Below are 20,209 nucleotides of genomic sequence, written 5' to 3'. Positions count from 1 at the left end.
GTCATGCAACTAAAGCACGTGGTAAGCTACAGAAACTTGGAAGCGGAATATGCTCAGACAGTTGCAATTCAGCTAAAGATCAGTGTAACAGGTTAGCAGCTAATGGGTTTTCATTTGGATTAAACATTACAAACTTCTAATTAGACATTATTCCATTGTACCGAAGTGTATCGAACACGATTGCTTTTGGCTTCTATCTCAAAAGGTACTTAAACTTTATTAAGGGAGACTATGCTTATGAATCATATGTGAAGTAGGCACATTCTTTGCTGTGGAAAAATCTGGTCATTGTAGAGATGCCGTTTTAAAATCTGCTTTCCCTTGAGGCAAGATGGTGGAACTAAAGGAGTATTGAACAAAGAGTCAAGGGTCCCGGGTGTTTGTCCTGACCCCCAAGTTCCTCGGAAGTTCACTTGTTTTCTCTGGGGTTACATGACTTTCTCATAAAAAAAAGATTACATTAGTTGATCAGGAAATCTCCCTTCTAGCACTAGAATTAAATACTTCCTAAATTTAGTTTCAAAATGAAAATTCAAGTAAATAAGTTTTCCTTTAATTTATGTTATTTAATAAACAATTTATTTGTGTTTTAAAAAGTAGTTCGTTGCCCCACCAAAGCTAAGTTTGTCAATAATTTTGGCACAATTACCTAAAAATGGAATGAAAATTACAAGATCATAATCTGAACACACAGATTATACCCTTTGGATTAGTTGAAAGAGTATTAATATTTAACCTTGAAATGTGTGAATTTGAAGGCTCACATTCACTTACTTCTGAGAGTTAGGCTACATTCTAGGTAGTTTTGAATATTGAGTTTTAATGATACATGGCTTTGTTCTTCAGAAATTCATTGTTAGTGTATGAAAATCTCTCCCCAGTTTTATCAAGGGATGTATCTGTTTGGTTGAGCATAAAATCATTCTCTAATATTATTATTGCTGTGATCATTTGTTTCTTGATTATAGTCACATTGATTATTAAAGGTCCCTTCCTTTTCTTTGTATTCCTGTGATATTTTGTTTTTCTCTAATAATGTCAGAACACTGAAGGAGTAACGTAGTGCACATGGATATAGGTCCTTAACGGTAGAATCGGAGCTAACCGGTGAGATTTTCTGTGCAATCTGCCATTTGAAATTGGAGGTTTGCAGATAGTATGATGCCTGAGAACTGGGAGACAGCCCATAGGGTTTAATGGAATATATTTTCCCCTGCCCTGTTGTGTAGTCATTGAGGCCCATGGTACCTACCTGCCTAATAGATGTAACTTCTCGCAGGCACCCAAAACAACAAAATTCTTCTTTAGAAATCCTTGGTGGGCAAAAATGTGACCTAAATATTTTTAAGAAGAAAGAGTTTTATTCCCTTGTTCCAGCAAAGGAAGATTTTGAAGACCCACAAATGTAGGCTTGTCCATACCAAAGCTTACAAATGGTGTCCCAGCCACCAGTGGAGAAGCAGTGTAGTAGAAATGCATCTATGAACCACATTTTTCAGAGACAACGTTTTTGATGTAGTATTTATTTTCCCATTCTCTTTTATTGCACATCATACAATATGAAAAAGACTCGAGAAGAGGCCTGCACAGGCCTTATTCAAGCCATTAAGTCTGGCGGAATTTGGCGCTGACTCCCAGGACTACCCCGTACCTAGAAGTCCCTAGCATGGTTTTGTTGAAAATTCAGCTGACGGAAATGCCACCACTGGCTTGAAGACTTTATTCAGAATGTAATGTTTTTATTTCTTCTTCAAATCCTTTACATTGCTTCTGTTCCTTTGATACTTCCTGATGACTAACTGGAGGAATAACAGAGTCTTTATTATGAATTTCATGCTGACTTTTGAATGTTCAACAAAGCCATGTTGTTATTCATTTTTAGCCCTCACACAGGACTTTGTGTTTTTAAACTGTCGAATTTAAAGGCCAAGATTTCTGTCCCTTCCAAATGCTAAAGTTAGAAAAACAGAAGCATGGAATGTTTAATACACTTTTCTAAACAAGCAAATTAGACTGATGTCTGAGTCGTGCTAAGCTATTCTGCTCTGCACCAATTCACAGGAATTTGATGCCTGTTTTAACGCAGGCAATTTTCATGACACTTTAAGGTTTATGAATTCACTTAAGTATTATTTCACATTTGTTCTAAATGGCAACCGTTTCCCTACAAAGATGCTGTACCAACTACATGTATATATATGCATGTATGTGTGTGTGTGTCTGTATACTCACATACATATAGGTTTCTCACACTCACACACATAGAGGTTTCTTTTTTTTATAAATTTATTTTTTTTTTATTTTCATTTTTGGCTGCATTGAGTCTCTGTTGCTGTGCGCGGGCTTTCTCTAGTTGCGGTGAGCGGGGGCTACTCTTCATTGTGGTGCACGGGCTTCTCATTGCAGTGGCTTCTCTCATTGCAGAGCACGGGCCCTAGGAGTGCGGGCTCGGTAGTTGTGGCTCGCAGGCTCTAGAGCGCAGGCTCAGTAGTTGTGGCGCACGGGCTTAGTTGCTCCGTAGCATGTGGGATCTTCCCGGGCTAGGGTTCGAACCTGTGTCCCCTGCGTTGGCAGGTGGATTCTTAACCACTGCACCACCAGGGAAGCCCCATAGGTTTCTTTTTAACCTAGCTGTTTTCCTAAAGGAAAATCTCACACACATCTTGGAGCAATTATGATATATATGACGGTGGTTCTTAACAATCATTATTATTTTTTCCAGCGTGTGAGAACGTGGTGATTGTGAATCAGACATATGGCATCTTAGAGAGTATACATTATCCAAATCCCTATTCTGTCAATCAGCGTTGCAACTGGACCATCCGAGCAACAACTGGAAACACTGTGAATTATACGTTTTTAGCCTTTGAATTGGAACATCACACAAACTGCTCCACCGACTACTTAGAGGTATGTGTTCTGAAGCTAAATAAATCACTGCATTTTCAGCTCAAGTTAGCAAGCCAAGATAAAAGTCATGCTTTGTAGAACCGAATCTCTCACTCTGCCCTACATGTCTATAGTATGCCAACTACCCATGGTATTTGAACAGGTATATTTCATGTCTCTTTCACTGTATCATCTTGATAGTAAGGATATTTAATCTACTAAATTATATTCACAAATAACTAGGTTTTTAGGTTTCAGTATAACTTCTGGACTGAGTAATCTCATATTACTTAAATAATGCAGAAGTAGAAGGATAGCTTCTGGTTTTTGTTTGTTGTTTTTATGTTCTCTGTAAACAAGAAATCAGAAAGTATTTAAGTATCATGGCTTTATTTAACACTTAATTTACCTGATACTGGGAATCATGATTTTGATTCTTGTTTTTCATTTTTAAACTTAAGTTCATTTCAGTTAATTTTTCTTTTTGTAAAATGGAAGTTTCTATGTGTTACAATAAAGACCACCAATAACATTTATGGAACTTTCCATATACCATGCTATGTGATAAAAGTTGCTTGAGAATTAGGTAACCCAAAATATGAGGTAATCTGCTACTTTTATGATAAAATATTTTATTTACCAAAGCTTTTTTGCTAATTTGCATATGGAACTTTGTAGAGATATAGATTGAACAGGTAGGCAGCTACTTACTTTACTTTACAAATTTAGTTATACATTCATATATAAAATTATATATTTTATAAACTATTAGTTTAGAATATTATTTTCCACTTTCACACTTCATGAAACAATTTTACTCAGGCTATTTACATATATTTTGCCATCTAGTTTTCATCATTAATAAAATCACTGTTTGAGTCCTCTAACACGTCATCTTTTATCTCCGTCTACATTGCTAATATATAATACTTCTGAATCTACGTATGATGTTTTCACTAGAAATCTTTTCTGAAGAGACCAGTACCCACTCTGATAACGTTAGGACATTTCCCCTCATCCCATCTATCCAAACACAATTGTTTAGTGTCTTTCTCTTTAAGATGGTCGGTGATTTTTGGAAGTCTTGCTTGCAAAGGCTTCCAACGGTCAGCACATGTAACTTTGAGGACATATTCCCAGGGAAAAAACCATTATCTTTGTAAAAGTTCCTTAACCCTCTTTTTTACCAATTCTTTAAAACAAACTAGCGTTGATCGAGGTCATTTGAGTTTAACATATTTTTTTCAAATTGTACTTTTGTTCAAAACAAAGAAGAGAAAGCTTCCCATACTTTGAGAGACTTTGTGAGGTGCCAAATACATGGATTCCCTTGTTTTTGAAGGATACTTTCTTTGGGTAAAAAAAAAATCTTGCTTTATATTTAGAAAAGCTCAGTATCATAGAAACAGTAAGCATAGCGTTTACCCATCAGAAAGTTATATTTACTAGTATTCAAAGAACATATGAGACAACGTAAAACAAACATAAAACAAGCATGAAACTGACAGTGGTTTTAAAGTCTCCCTTCCTTGATCTAGTGCTCAGGTGGTCTTCACAAGCATAACAATGGCATGATTGTCTCATTCCTTTACCTGGAGTGATCACCTTTTTCTTTTCTTCACATGGTGAGACACTGTTCATTCTTTAGGGAAAAAAAGGCACAGGTTGCTTTCAAAGCCACGTGTTCATACCACAAACCCGGCAGTCTGTCATATCATGTTTGTACTTCTGTGACTGTGTCCACATGCCCTACTGGACCATGAGCTTTCTGAAGGTGTGAGCTGTCTCTGATTAACTTTGTAACCCAGGCACTGATTACAGAGTTGGGATCTTACAGGGGTTCAGTAAGTTCAGGTTGAACTGAATATCGCAGTCATATTTTAGCATCAGCTTAAGGAGAGCTATTAATTAATGAGAAAGAACTGAATTCCAAACTGGCCTTTTTGTATAATCTCTACACAGTCACTGCAGTTCAGCCACTTCAAGCACAACCCAAAATACAGTTCGTGGGCGTGAAGAGTGTTGCACATTTAACCATCTGCTGGTGCCTTACTTGATAAAGCACACTGGAGAGAGCAGGGAGGGGAGGAAGCTTTTGAACTGGGTTTTAAAGGAGGCTTTGGCAGAAAGCGTGGGGAGGAACTGAGCTGAAACCTTTCCAGGGACCGGACTCCAGTTCTTTGGACTTACTTGAGGGTGGAATGGTAACAAAAAGGCCCATCAGATAATCTTTGGAAGTGCTCGAAAACTGTCAAATGAAAAATACTTGTTCCAACAATGGCCGAGCCACTAATCAGAGGGTGTCCACAGATGATGTGTATCTTATGCAACATTGATGGTGAAAGCAGCAAAAACACAGAATGAGAACCAGAAGTTCAGCAAAGCCTTCCAAAGAATCGCACTGTTGCCAGAGAGAGGAGAGGTTTTCCATTTCTGTAAGCCAAGGGGCAAGACCAGAGCAATCGCTACAATGGCTGGTTTATGATGGAAATTTTAAAAGCACAAATAACCCCTTAAGGAGAGAAGAGCCACAAACACAAAATCTAGTTTCCATTATTTTAATAACTTCTAGTTCAATGGTTTTTTCAAGTGACTTAGCCAAGACCAAAGTGAGTAGCTATTACTGCAGCCAGAATTGAGTTATTTTGAATTAACAGAATTGAAACTATAAAAGGACTTGATTAGGTGCTGGTTGGACACTGTGCCCAGCCTTGCTGAGAGGTGTGGGTTGGTAAAGATCCCACTGGGAAGCGATTCCATCCTTTATTACTTTGTCCTCTGGGCAAAATGAAATGATTCATATTTGGAAATAAAATACTCAGTGGGAGGAAGGGTCATTTGCTTAAAGGAGTAAGACCATATTGCCCATGCAATTTGGGAAAGTCAACCTGAAGGATTTCTTTTGTATTTTATAAGTTGATTTCACTTTTTCATTTTTATTTTGAGTCTGAGACTCTATGTGGAAGAAGAGATTTTTCTTAGGTATTGAATATACAAACAAAAGTGATGGATTTGGGAGAAATCAGCACAGAGAGGTACAGGAAATCCAGAGCCAGTGTTAGGTCAACTGGGAGCATGTGGGTGGGGAGAAGAGGAAGGAGGAAAACTACGAGCATGGAAGCTGAGGGGAGAGACTGTGACACAAGGTGACAAGGAGAGATGCTGCCAAGACGTCCAGAAAGATCAGCTCTCGTGGGATACCTTCCTCTTCGTGTCCTCTTGTATGTCAGTGTCTCTTAAAATGTGGCACTGGATTGGATTCAACGCTCCGACGAACCTGGCATTGGACCATATTATCTGGTTCTCGTGCTCTGGTATTGTAGGTTTTTTGTTAGCCACGTCGTAATGTTGGATGATATTAAACACCTGTAATCTCCAGGTCACTTTTACATGAATGGCAATGGCTTCATAGCCAGACGTAGGATATTATTTCTATTAAGTTATATTTCACTATTTTGCCTTAGAACTTCATCTCATCATGATTCCTCTAAATCCTGATTCTCTGGTCTTTAGAGCATTATTCATTTGCATATAAACTCATTGGCCCTCGGCCTATGACTTCTCCAAAAATAATTGATAAAAATATCAGAAAGATGCTACCTGTTTCAAATACTCTAAAATGATAGGTTTCTCGGATTAAAATGCATCTGTTATTGAACATTTTCGGGATAGCACTATTCAAACAACTTGGTAATAATAATAGCTGGTATTTATTGAACACATAATTTGCTAGGTAATTCTCGCAGCAACCGTGTGATGTAGGAAATATCATTTTCCCATTTGACAGGTGAGGAAATTGAGACAAAGCCAGGTTGTCTGTAGTCACAAAGGTTATAGTAGCAAAGCCAGGCCTCCCACCAGGCTCTGCGGCTCTGGACTGATGCTCTGAGCCGTGACACCACACATACTCCATGCGTGTTCTCTTCCGTAATTGTCACTTTCAGAGGTGACAAGAGGGGGTTTCCATGGAACCCTCAGGTTGACCCCTCTAGTGACACTGTCACCAAGAGGAATTCATGTTATTTAGCATGACATTTTCATAGGGAAGCAGTGGTCATTTGCTATATCTTTGCTACATACTGACAACTTACGTTCAGTGTCCAATTTAGAATTTTTCCCGAAATTACCATCAATCTTACTCATCTGTGAGATTCCAGAATAAATCTTTCCCACATTTTGGAAGTTGACACATTTTCCCTTCAGGCCTCTGGCAGTCCTCCTGTTCTGCCTTATACGCTTGGTTGCAGGTACACGCTCAAACTAACCCATGGAGGAAAGATGAGTGTTTGGGAAAGGGCTGTTCCTCTAAGAAAGGGAGACTCCTCATGACACACGGCAGCAACTGAAAAGCCGGGACGGGGCGGGAACCAAGGGCGCTCAGTAGCGTCTCCTTTCTTTCTCCTTTCTTCCGGCTTTGTTGCTTCTCCCTGCGTACGTATAGTCCGTTTCTACCTTTCGTCCCCACAGCTTCCTCTGAGTTTCTGCAGCCTCTCAGTTTTAGCTTAAATAAGGCCACCCCAGCCATGACACTACGTGACCGTGGACCTCAAGTGCTCACAACCACCTAGACTTGCCCTTGACAAATTACAAGGACGGGTGGTTCATCTTTTTCAGTCTGAGAGCAAGGCATGGATCTAGGCTGCCTATGGATGGGCGCCCCTCTAGGCGGCATGGCCAGCTCTGCCCAGGAGCGGTGAGGTCTGGCCCTCTGGCCTGCATTGCTCAGAGTTTACGTCTGTGGGAAGAGGCAGAACCTTCCAGCAGGGAGGAGGATTCCGCCAGCATGCTAAAGCATTGTTTTGTTCTTTTTTCTTTTCTTTTGGCCATGCCCTGCGGCTTGTGGGATCTTAGTTCTCTAACTAGGGATTGAACCCGGGCCCTTGGCAGTGAAAGTGTGGAGTCCTAACCACTGGACCACCGGGGAACTCCCCTAAAGTGTTGTTTTGAATTACCCATAAAGCAAGCAAGATTACAAAATCAGTTCTGCAATGACCACACCTCTCAGTTCAATAGGATGTAATGCACTTGAACCTGGAAAAATTCAAGTAAAGGAATTGACTGTCTTATATTCTAAATTGGATTTCAGTGTTTCTTCTTCCAGTTTCAAAATCATACAAGGAATCTTTCTACTTCATCTTCACCACATTACACTATCTTCTGTAAGCACTGGTCCAACTCACATTTTCATCTTTCTTTTGCCCCAGTCATAGCTTTAAAAAATAGACATTTTTTTTCTAATTGTACCATATCCCGAAGTTTAGCTAATTTGTTATGTGTGCTCATAAAATGGTCAGAAGGGTCCTGGGTAGCCCCATGGTTTTTTTTCTTAGATTGAGTTCTTCTGAGGTTTTCCCTTTTACTGCTCCCCAAATTTTTCCTGACTTTGTGGACAGAGTTTAATTTTTTAAGAATTTGTCATTTTTCTTTTTCTTTTTTTTTTTTTTATTTTTTCAAATTTTGTATTTTTTTTTAACATCTTTATTGGGGTACAATTGCTTTACAATGGTGTGTTAGTTTCTGCTTTATAACAAAGTGAATCAGTTATACATATACATATGTTCCCATATCTCTTCCCTCTTGCGTCTCCCTCCCTCCCACCCTCCCTATCCCACCCCTCCGGGCTGTCACAAAGCACCGAGACAATATCCCTGTGCCATGCGGCTGCTTCCCACTAGCTATCTACCTTACTACGTTTGTTAGTGTGTATATCTCCATGACTCTGTCTCGCCCTGTCACAGCTCACCCTTCCCCCTCCCCATAACCTCAAGTCCGTTCTCTAGGAGGTCTGCGTCTTTATTCCTGCCTTACCCCTAGGTTCTTCATGACATTTTTTTTTTCTTAAATTCCATATATATGTGTTAGCATACGGTATTTGTCTTTTTCTTTCTGACTTACTTCACTCTGTATGACAGACTCTAGGTCTATCCACCTCATTACAAATAGCTCAATTTCGTTTCTTTTTATGGCTGAGTAATATTCCATTGTATATATGTGCCACATCTTCTTTATCCATTCATCCGATGATGGGCACTTAGGTTGTTTCCATCTCCAGGCTATTGTAAATAGAGCTGCAATGAACATTTTGGTACATGACTCTTTTTGAATTTCGGTTTTCTCAGGGTATATGGCCAGTAGTGGGATTGCTGGGTCGTATGGTAGTTCTATTTTTAGTTTTTTAAGGAACCTCCATACTGTTCTCCATAGTGGCTGAACCAATTCACATTCCCACCAGCAGTGCAAGAGTGTTCCCTTTTCTCCACACCCTCTCCAGCATTTATTGTTTCTAGATTTTTTGATTATGGCCATTCTGACTGGTGTGAGATGATATGTCATTTTTCTTGAATTTCCTTTCCTTTATCTATTGTTTTTCTTTGTTCTTTTAAAAAATTTTTTAAAAGATTTTGGCTGTGCTGGGTCTTCATTGATGCATGTGGACTTTCTCTAGTTGCGGCGAGCGGGGGCTACTCTTCGTTGCGGTGTGCAGGCTTCTCACTGTGGTGGCTTCTCTTGTTGCGGAGCACGGGCTCTAGGCCTGCAGGCTTCAGTAGCTGCAGCACGTGGGTTCAGTAGTTGCGACACATGGGCCCTAGAGTGTGCAGCCTTCACTAGTTGTGGCACACGGGCTCAGTATTTGTGGCTCACTGGCTCTAGAGCACAGGCTCAGTAGTTGTGGCACACAGGCTTAGTTGCTCTACAGCATGTGGGATCTTCCCGGCCCAGGGATTGCATTGGCAGGCGGATTCTCAACCACTGCGCCACCAGGGAAGTCCCTAATTTTTAAATTGTTTTTGGTCCCTGGGCTCATATCTCCTTGCAAAGTCTCAGTCTCTCAAACCTCAAGCTCATGACTGATGTGTCCCATCATCACAGGCTCTAGGGAAATTGATCGCCCTCGCCTAACGTTTTGGTCACTTCTACAGTAACAACCACTTCTCTGCTGGTCAGGATTAGTCCCTGAGAGCACTTCTCTTCACTCTTTACTTTCTGACGGAGGACAGCATATAAAGAATTCAGCAAATGCTATGCTTTTTTTAAGAACAAGACACGAGAGGTGTCTGGAAAGACATCTGCCCGTTGCCATTCCTGTGTGTCTTTTTGCTCCACTAGTGTTGATATGCTTCCTTTGCAAAAAAAAAAAAAAAAAAAAAAAAAATTCTGCTGAGGGAGAAGCTGATGGTGGAGGATAAAGCCCCCATAACTGGCTGCTAAATCTGGCTGCCTTCGAGAATCACCTGGGGATCTTGTTAGAAAAATGTACTCCCAGACCCCACCCCAGACCCACTCGATCAAAACCCCTGGGAATCCCAACAGAGCAAACCCCACCTAAGCCTTAGGCCAGGAGCTGAGGCCACTGTCCGTCATTCACTTCCCTCGTGACAGCACATTTTATCCTCACTGCAAAGCTCTCTCCTGGGAAGCTGTAAGTATTTTAATAGGTATCTTCTTAACATACAACTTCGAGTGCTATTACATGTTTCTTTTTCAGTAGGTCTTACTTTTCCATTGCTACAGCTGAATGATATGCTTTGACTCACCAAGACCTGGTGATACTGTTATGTTTATCTCATTACATAAAAATGTCAGATTCATTTTACCATGTGTGAATTCTGATTCTAAACTTTCTCCTCCACTTTCTTTATTTGGCATCTTTGCCACTATCATCTTGCATGACATCCTTTCATATCTTTCTGATGCCTTCCCCTGTCCCCTTATGTCCGTTTCAAGTCCCCTCAGTTATGTCAGTGACTTCTGTCAAATGCATTTCCCTCTAGTCTTCATAAGATTCACTTCATGTCTTGCCAACTCCTCTTTCTGATGTCATCCTGTTCACCAGATGTTTATATCATTGCTTATTGCACTTCCATGTCCTCCTTTCAGTGACAAAATAAGCCGCTGCTAATGAAAAAAATGCATGAAAACATTACTAGTGTCCCTCAGTCTTCCAGTGCTACATCCATGTTGTCTAAGTCTGCAGCCTGGGCAGCATTTTCCATAACTGCAACTGTGCAGCATCAGACCCACAAGCTATTGTAATTAGTTAAGGAATACTAGCTGTTTTATGGAGAACTTGGAAATTCTTAGATGCTTAGTACAATATACAAGTTTATTTCTCAATCATGTTAGAGACCAATGTAGGTATTCCTTTGCTTTCCACATAGTGATTCAGGAAGCCAGACAACCACTTTGGGGAAACCACTTAGCTCTCTCTGCCACACGTGTTGACAGTTGTTTTACAAACAAAGAGACCTAAATTCTAATAAATTTGGGAAATGCTGAATCAAACACAATGTAACAGGGTCAGTTGTTTTGTTCTGTTTTTGCTGTAGTACTTCCTCAGGCTATTACCATCCTACATATGCATCATTCATTCATTTATCCACTCATCAGTCATTCAAGTATAATTTAGAGACGTAGGCTGTGGAAATAAACCGTTCTAGCAGCAGTTTTTCTTGTTTTCATGGAGGAGGCGGATCTTAATTTATCACACAATACAAAGTTAGTCACAAGCCCTGTGAAGTGCTATCGGGGAATATTATCGGAAGCTCTAGAGACACGAAGCAGGAGGACCCGGCTCGCCGTGGGCCAGAGGAGGCATCCCTGGGGAAGGGTAACTGAGCAAGGTGTCAGGGAGCTGTAGGTTTCACTAAGGCAAGTTGTGTTTGAGGAACTGTCAAAGGTAAACAGAACCAGACACTAGTTAAAGTGGAAAGAACATTATTATTATTATTATTTTTTTGCGGTACGCGAGCCTCTCACTGCTGTGGCCTCTCCCATTGCGGAGCACAGGCTCCGGACGCGCAGGCTCAGCGGCCATGGCTCACGGGCCCAGCCGCTCCGCAGCATGTGGGATCCTCCCGGACTGGGGCACGAACCCGTGTCCCCTGCATCGGCAGGCAGACTCTCAACCACTGCGCCACCAGGGAAGCCCGGAAAGAACATATTTTAATCAGCATTGTGCTCCTGCAATAGGGAAGCAGGTCCAGCATGAACTGAACTTAACTTCAATTTGTACAGAGATGACCGGGTGTTTTAAAGGGAGAATCAGGGAGCTGGGAGGGGACGAGCGGGGCCTCGAGCAGAGTCAGGGATGTGAAAAACTAGCGAGCGTTGGTCACTATGAGCGTGGTTAGGCCTCTGTGTCTGTATCTGGCAGTGATGGAGGTAAGGATTCAATCCTCTCACAGAGACTGGGAGGCAAGGGGCCTGTCCTTCCTAATGGCTTCATTTCAAAGGAATGGAGTTTAGATCCTTGAGAAAGACACTGTGAGTTGTAGGAGATACATACATAATACATCTCAAAAGGACAGGAGAAGGAGTCACAATTTTAAGCCCTTTTTAGTATGTGCTCCAAGAAAGGGTGGTCCGGGGCCTATCCTCAGGTGTTCGCTGGAACAAGCAGTAAATCCTTTAGGCGGCCTTGTGCTTTCTCAGGCGGGCATTTGGAGGGGGCCTGGGGTCATCCTGGGGATGTGACCTTGAGCTGTTAGAAACTACGTTCGTGTTTGTTTCGGTGCTTTGATTTGGGGAGAATAAGTGGATGAGATCATCTGCGCTGAGACTCTGCATCCTTTATAGGCCAAGGTTGAGGCTTAGTTGGGAGGAAGGCTCAGAGGAGCTTGGCTCGAGTCGGGTCGAGGAGAACATCTGTCAGAACCGAAAGGACACAGCGTGTCTGAGGCCAAGGCTGCGGCTCCCAGCTGGGCAGGGACCTGCAGGTTAGAGCCCTGTGCGCAGGTGCAGGGTTCCAGTGACCGCTTGGGGCAGCAAGAGATCTTCCAAGAGTGAGCAGAGACAGTGTGCTGGATTGGCGCTTTGCCACACTCTGGATTCGAGGATAAGTGGGAGGGGTAAGAGGAACTTTGGAGATTCAGAAAGAGGATTGCTGCAGCTCGGGTGCGAGATGGCCAGCCCTTCACACGGCTGTGGAGGGAGAATGTGTCAACGACAGGGGATGTGAGAGCACCTGGGGGGTAGAATCAACCGCACTGGACGAACACTGGATGGAGTGGGCGTGGTAACACAACGAAAAGAAAGACATCAGGATACAGCCTAATAGAACTGCGTGCAGAGCAACAACCAGGAGAGGCAGAGGGGCCTCCCTCAGGGTGGAGACACGCGGGGACACGAAAGGCAACATTCCAGATGGATTCCATCTTGGCCCAGAATTCTAACACCTATTGGACATTTGTAATCCACAGAACATTCTTAGGGAAACATTATTCTAGAGATGTTTTCCAAATTTTTTTTTCCCATTTTTATTCTCATACAAAGAAGCAAAATGTTCAAGTTCATGAGAGATTATAAAATTCTCCTTCACATCTCAAACGTCTCTTTTGAGAATTACAGTGATCATAACACATTTTAAATCAGCTGTACTCCAGTAAAAAGTTTTAAAAAAAGAATCACAGTAATCAATGTCTACTATGTGCCAGCCACTCTTATAGACACCTTGATAGATAATTATTGCTTATCTTCAGGATAATTTAGCAATTGGGTGGTTTTGTGGTCATTTACAGACAGGAGGACTGGGCCGCAGGTAAGCAACAATACTCACTCTAAGATCACACTGCCAGGAGGCGATGGACCCAGGTCGCAATAACCGGCAGGCTCTGAAGTCCACTTGGGTTCAAAGCTTTGCTCTTTCTCACTGGCTGTGACCTTGGGCACAGAAGTTAACCTCTGGCTTCCTCGGCTTCCTCATGTATTAAATGGCAAACATACTTACAACTAACTACTCACGAAGTTGTTATAAGATCAAATGAAGCGATCTGCACAGCTGGCAAGTATGAGTACTCCAGAAATGTTTATTATTCCTCCCCCATGCTCACCCCACAGAGAGGATAACTCCCTCTTGGCCATTCAGATTCTTCCTCCTACCTTTCAGGACGCTGTCTCTCCATCTCTTGGACGAGTCATCTCCCTTCCTCGTGACTCGTCGGTTATGAGTGGCCGTTCCTCCCTCCTGAGGTCCGACTTCCACTCCCAGGCACAGCCTGGGTCTGTTTGGCTCCAAAAGTTCAGAGTCTGTTCTCTTTCTCTTCCAAGTGTCCTTCCTCCACCATTCAGCTCTTGGGAGGACTTTGACTTCTTTTATCCTTTTAAAAGACTTTGCATCCTCTCTAATGAGCAAAGTGTCCACAGATGTCTGTGATTTCATCACTGCTGGTCTCATGAAGGCACAGCTGATTCTGTACAGATCTCACACACAATGACCTCAGTTTCCCAACGTTTTGGTTTAAAGGTAAACCACAGTTGGAAGCGGCTCCAGACGCTGATCCTTCTGTTGTTCTTGGGGCGTTCCCTGGAATTTGAACTGCTCAGGCCAGCTCTCTTCTATCTGCAGGCTATTGTGGATGTTAATAAGAAACGAAGATTTAGCACCTCACCTTGCTCACTCACTGGAGGATGTCTCGCAGGCACTCAGTCTCCATAATAGAGCATGAAATCTTGCTCAGTAGTCTCGGCACCTGTTTAGTTTGGTATAGTATAGACTCTGGAGCCAGGTAGCCTGGGTTTAAACCCGGACTTCGCCACTAACTAGCCAGGAAATGTTGAGCAAGTTATTTAGCTTCTAAGGGGCCCACTTTCCCCATCTGTAAAATGGGATAGTCGGCACAAAAGAGTTTTTATATATAAAGAGACTGGCACATAGTAAACACTTACGTAATGTCATTTTTTTTTTTTTTTTCCTTTTTTGCGGTACGCGGGCCTCTCACCGTTGTGGCCTCTCCCATTGCGGAGCACAGGCTCCGGACGCGCAGGCTCAGCGGCCATGGCTCACGGGCCCAGCCGCTCCGCGGCATGTGGGATCTTCCCGGACCGGGGCACGAACCCGTGTCCCCTGCATCGGCAGGTGGACTCTCAACCACTGCGCCACCAGGGAAGCCCACATAATGTCATTATTTGCCCCAGCACCTTAGTTAGGTATAAAGAAATTCCTAAATAGAGAGCGTTCAGTTCTTTAGGCTGAGATATAAATAACGGTTCATTTCTCAAGACATTTAATTTTCCTCTTGCTTTCTGTCTACAGCCTGCTTCACTAATGCATTTGACAATTCTCACAAAGGGTAAATGATAAATGATAAAGCCAACATTTTGGTCCACTTATTTTATTCCAAGCTCTATTAAGAAATATAGTGAAGAAAATGTTGATTCCATTGAATAACAGGAGTTTTGGGTATTATCACTGTTACTTAAAAAATTATTTGTGTTACTCTCTGTTATCACAGAGAATAAGGACTTTGCTGTATTTTTGAATTTAACAATTCTTTTTTTAAAAAAATAATTACCAAGGAAGGAAACAAGAACAATTCTTCTCGAGTTGTTGATGCCTTTCAAAATGCTGAATTACCTCTCTATACCTGTTTCCAGAATTCTAAAATGGGGATAAAAGTGTTATCTGCATTATAGAGCTGCTAGGAATTTTATTTTATTATTTAAAAAAATAAATTTATTTATATATTTTTATTTTTGGCTGCATTGGGTCTTTGTTGCAGCACATGGGCTTTTCTCTAGTTGCGGCGATCGGGGGCTACTCTTTGTTGCGGTGCACGGGCTTCTCATTGCCGTAGCTTCTCTTGTTGTGGAGCACAGGCTCTAGAGTGCAGGCTCAGTAGTTGTGGCGCACGGGCTCAGTAGCTGTGGCTCGCGGGCTCTAGAGCACAGGCTCAGTAGTTGTGGCGCACGGGCTTAGTTGCTCCGCTGCATGTGGGATCTTCCCGGACCAGGGCTCGAACCCGTGTCCCCTGAATTGGCAGGAGGATTCTTAACCACTGCGCCACCAGGGAAGCCTCTAGGAATTTTAATTTTATTAGGTAATAACATGGAAAGGGCTTAGAGTGATACTCAGCACAGAGTAAGTGCTAATAAATATTATTCATCATTTTCTTCAACATAAACACAATTTCATGGGTTATTTGATTTCCAAAACAGCCTTCCCAGCGTGATTAGCGTAGATTGGCCCCACCTATTGAAAGCAGGGCTCCCTTTCCCTGGCCTCACAGATTTCCTCCAAAAGCCACAGGGCCTGGGTATCCGAATCGAAGAGTGCAGTAGTTAAAATCCTGTTTGCTGGCTGGAGAAATGCAGAGAAGCAGAGGAGATCTGGTGTCTTAGCAGCCATTGATCTGCACTGACTCTGTTATCATAGCACTTCCACGGCACACTTCCTGGGCAGATGAGTCATGTTTCCTGGAACTGTCTGTCAGAGGAAGTTCGCTTCTAGGACGCCTGGCATTTTGCTTAGAATTCAGGTAAGCTATTTCAATTCTAAGGACAACCGCTGTTCAAAACCACACGTAAAAAGCGAAAACAGTGTGCCAAACGATTCAGTTGAAGACTCCCTACCGGATAAGAATCTAGCCTTGGACGAAGCAGGATCATGATTCACAAGGAGTTTAGAATGAAGCGTATCCATTGGTTAATTAAGCCAGATACTTTGTAGTGTCACTAAGTGCAACAAGAAGCATTTTAGAAGAATTTTAAGACTCCCAAGTAAAATGCCCAAGTAACATGCGAGTTTTTTTAATTACAGAAAATTTAAGGGAGAGATGTTTATTTCAGTGTGATCAAAATCCCTTTCCTCAAAGGCAAATGCTGATCACTTGTCACCATCCCTCACAATGAAGAATTTTCATGTGATTGCATTAATTTGCTGTAGTTGAGGCAAATACAGCAGCCTTCAAAAGAGAGCCTTTGCTCTCAGATTCAAAAGAAACTGTGTGTTTCCCCTCTCAGTATCCTCTCAAACATGAAGGACAGGATCAGGTTAAATAATAATCAGACCTACCAATAATTCCCACACTACCCGCAAGCCAGTGAAAATTCCATTTGATGCTCAAAACTTGAAATTGCTCTATCCACACTTCCTTTCCTGGTGGTCCTCACCGAGCTCTGCTTCTCAGACCACAGGCATCGGGTGCGTGCAAGGTCTCTTCCATCATCCAACAGACACATGGCACGAAGCAGAAGGCTAAATTCAGAAATTGGTGGTCATTGTGGTAGATTTCAGCTAATTACACTGATTGACTATGTTTTACAATGGGAACAATTTCCACCTGCAACATTTCAGAATTTTTTCAAAAATGCCATCTTTACCCTTCAGTTCTTACATGTACTTATGTACTGAAAAGGCTTTCTTCTCCCGCCCTCCCTCATTTGGGGAAGAGTCTGCATGGCAGGGCTTTCGGTCCTTCCAGCTCCAGGTTCTAAGATTTCATGCTGTGCTATAGGTCCCTCCCTGTTTCTGAGTCCATCTGTAGCAGATGGTTAGGCTTTTAAGAGGCAGAATAATCTTTTTTAAATGTTGAGTGCTTCACATTAGCGGTAGAGTTGGCAGAGGGAAGGCTGCGGTTCATGGAATTAAATGTTCATGTATATACGAGGGAGAATATGCTTGGCTTTCAAAGCATTTCACTTCCCACTAGGGAGGGAATTAGGCACTTATTGGTCCATCAGTGACTATCAAAACTTATGTTTGTGAGAGCTTTTTAGTCCCTGAACATCTGAAAGAATGATTTTTTAATAACGAATTAGTCTAATTAATAATAAAAACCTAGTTATGATTAAAAAAGGAAGCATTGGGGACAAAATATGGTTTTAAATTAATGCTGGAGGAGATTACTTTATATAATAACATTTTAAAGGGCTAATTTTCATGGATAATCTTGAGACACATAAAAATGATTATGGAGACAGACAATATAATATTTTTAGTAGACCAGCTGGGTATCTGAGAACCTAAAAGCGTATGGAATTCTGACACTGGAAAAACGTTACCAGTGCACATCTACGTTGCTATGTCAGTAGGTCCCCAGAGACAATGCTTTAAAAATAAACTTACCTGATTACACAGGCATACAGTCATTGCAGACATTTTAGAAGATAATAGAAAAACCTAGATAAAATAAAAATAACCTAAATTACATCATTACTGATAATATTTGGTGGTACTTATTTCCTGTAGTTCCATCCTATATATTTATTTTATTTTAATGTTTGAAGGGGATCATTTTGTACATACTGTCCTATAATGACTTTTTTACATGTAACAGTAGCTTGCGAATGTTTCTCCTTGTTACTTATTTATCTCCTTGTTACACCACAGCATTTGCAACATCGAATGTTCCACCATCACAATACAGCCACCCATTCTTGTTGTAAAACACATAGAATCTTTGCACATTTCCACTATTATAAACAATGCTGAGATAAAACATCTTTGTAGTTAAACCTTTGCATACATCCATGATTAAACAATGATTAACCAAACAAACAAACCCAAATCGGCCTTTGTGGCTTCTAAAATAAGTAATATGTAGAAAGCAAAAATAAATATCAATGCGCTATTAAGAGGGGACAGCAACCAGCCACCCCAGGGAAAGGAGACTATATGGTCTGTGTTTGAGACAGACCTGTAATTCAGAGTGACACAAAATAACTCAGCATGTGGTCTTTCAGTGGTGTTTCTTTGTCTCCTACAAAGCCCAGCACTGAGTCATTGTTTCCTTTTAGATGGTACCTCATGCTTCCTGCTGCAGCCTGCAGCACATGGCAGTGCGTTTCCCGGGCCGGGGGAGACGTGTGCCTCTGTATCCGAGGGCACTGTGAGAGCGCCCCGGTGTCTCACGGGGAGGCTTCACCTCCAGGGCCATCACAGCGCCCTCTAGAGCCTACCGCGCTCTGCTGATGTGCTTTCCTTTAAACCTTTGCCTAGTTTACCTCCACAACTGGATTCCTTTTTTACCCCGAGGCTCTTCTCACCCACAGTGGGAGCCTTTTACCCTACTTGATGAATCTTGCTTGGCAATTTCTCCTGTTGTTACAGGAACATTTCAAAGCCCTTCAAATTTAAGGTAAACTCTGAAAGCTCCAAGTTTATCCAGGAGATTTGTTTGTAAACATTGAATAACAATGTTCTCAACAGCTGTTCTGATAAAGCGGTTCCCATAGTTCCTGGTACACTTGTTTTTTGGGTGGGGAAAATAGGAAGAGGTGCTCCAAGAATTCACCAGTTCCCACTCCTCTGGAGTTCCAGGGGCCGAGCAGCCAGAGCTGCAGGCTGGCTGGCCGGACGGAAAGGGGAGAGGAGGCTGCAACAGGAAAAAACACAGGTAGAGCCACTTTGCTTACCGGTGGTCTCTCCCTGATCCGCTCACCAGGGCAGCCTTGACAGATTTCCCAGTGTCCTCTTCGCCACCAGCCCTGCCATGATCCACCATCTCCCTCCACTCAGACACACACTCCATGGTCCGTCTGCCCCACTGCATGATCTGCACTGGGCTCTGCACCCCACACACAAAACCAGGTCGTCATAGCAACATGCTGCCCCTGACGGCCATCCATCTCCTCGCAAGTGATTCATTGATTTGTTACTTCCCCGTCTGGTCTGCCAGGGATGATTTCTGAGAAATATTTTATGTGAGTCAGTTCAAGTTCTTTCTACCTACCCATCATATTTTTTCTCTCAAAACTATTTCTGTTGTGGTTTCTTTAGAAACAAGGTTGGTTCCCTTTGCCTCTGACCAAGAGTTAGAATAACATTTGAGGTACTTTCCATATGCCAGGACTCATCCTCAACCTATTACCTGGTTTGTCTCATTTGCTAAGCACAACAACCCTATGAGATAAGTACCATTAAGATGCCAAGTTTACAAAGAAGTCTTAGCTTACGGAGGTTAAGTAATTTTCACAAGATTATATTCTAAGCAAATTTTAGTGCTAGACTGGACTTTGAATCTAGAGCCTGACACTGACCACATTGAATATACTCTAGTGTGTTCCTACAGTAAAATTACTGTCCGGCTCTCAGTTGAAATATAATCTTCTACTAGTGACATTGACTTCAGAAAGCCACTCTGTGAACTCACTGAGTATAGTTCTCAGAAATGTAACTATCTTCTTTACATTGACCAGAATTTTTGCTCTGTAAAACTATCAGGGATTCTCTACTATACCTAGAATTCTCCCTCACGGCAGATGAATTATTTCAATTACATATTAAACTCTAAAGGATAAAGTTCTTTTGGGGTTTTTAAAGATTTCTTATAGGAACTGGACCAAAATTTTTTTCTGGAAGTTTCTCCATATTTTAATGATACCACCTCAAAGAAACTCTTGATTTAATTTCTTTATATGGACTATATTTAATTCTTATGATTGAACCTCCACTATAAAAATCTTTTTCTTCCAGAAAAATTTCAAGTAAATAGGAAAAACAGTAGTTAGAAAAAGTGTGAATTCGATGCTGATCTAAAATAGAAAGGGCTAAGTTTTAGTTGTTACTCACTGTGATTCTAAAGTGGGTTTAGAAAAGAAGTCT

General features: G+C 41.8%; 1 protein-coding gene and 1 long non-coding RNA gene across 4 annotated transcripts in view; one reads left to right on the top strand and one right to left on the bottom strand.

The window, feature by feature from the left end:
* Window positions 1-20,209, top strand: part of CUBN (cubilin) — a 266,027-nt gene that overhangs the window by 64,977 nt on the left and 180,841 nt on the right. Inside the window, exon 27 of the mRNA XM_019933506.3 lies at window positions 2,723-2,910. Within this exon, the coding sequence (XP_019789065.2) occupies window positions 2,723-2,910 (188 nt within the window). The remainder of the gene's footprint in view (window positions 1-2,722; window positions 2,911-20,209) is intronic.
* LOC109549682 (uncharacterized) lies at window positions 10,017-19,218 on the bottom strand. 3 transcript variants are annotated; one of them, XR_012330437.1, is made up of 4 exons: window positions 19,021-19,218; window positions 17,732-17,785; window positions 13,768-16,861; window positions 10,017-10,785 (listed from the first exon to the last, which is right to left on the bottom strand). It is a non-coding gene; the product is annotated as an uncharacterized lncRNA (long non-coding RNA). The 3 variants fall into 3 exon arrangements; XR_004525415.2 differs by lacking the exon at window positions 10,017-10,785 and having other exon boundaries at window positions 10,809-14,234; window positions 16,679-16,861; window positions 19,021-19,173; XR_002176063.3 differs by lacking the exon at window positions 10,017-10,785 and having other exon boundaries at window positions 10,809-16,861; window positions 19,021-19,172.

Source organism: Tursiops truncatus, chromosome 2 (genome assembly GCF_011762595.2).
Source record: "Tursiops truncatus isolate mTurTru1 chromosome 2, mTurTru1.mat.Y, whole genome shotgun sequence".
Classification (NCBI taxonomy): domain Eukaryota; kingdom Metazoa; phylum Chordata; class Mammalia; order Artiodactyla; family Delphinidae; genus Tursiops; species Tursiops truncatus.
The sequence above is the reverse complement of the archived record's forward strand: the minus strand, read 5'-3'. Positions and strand labels throughout refer to the sequence as shown.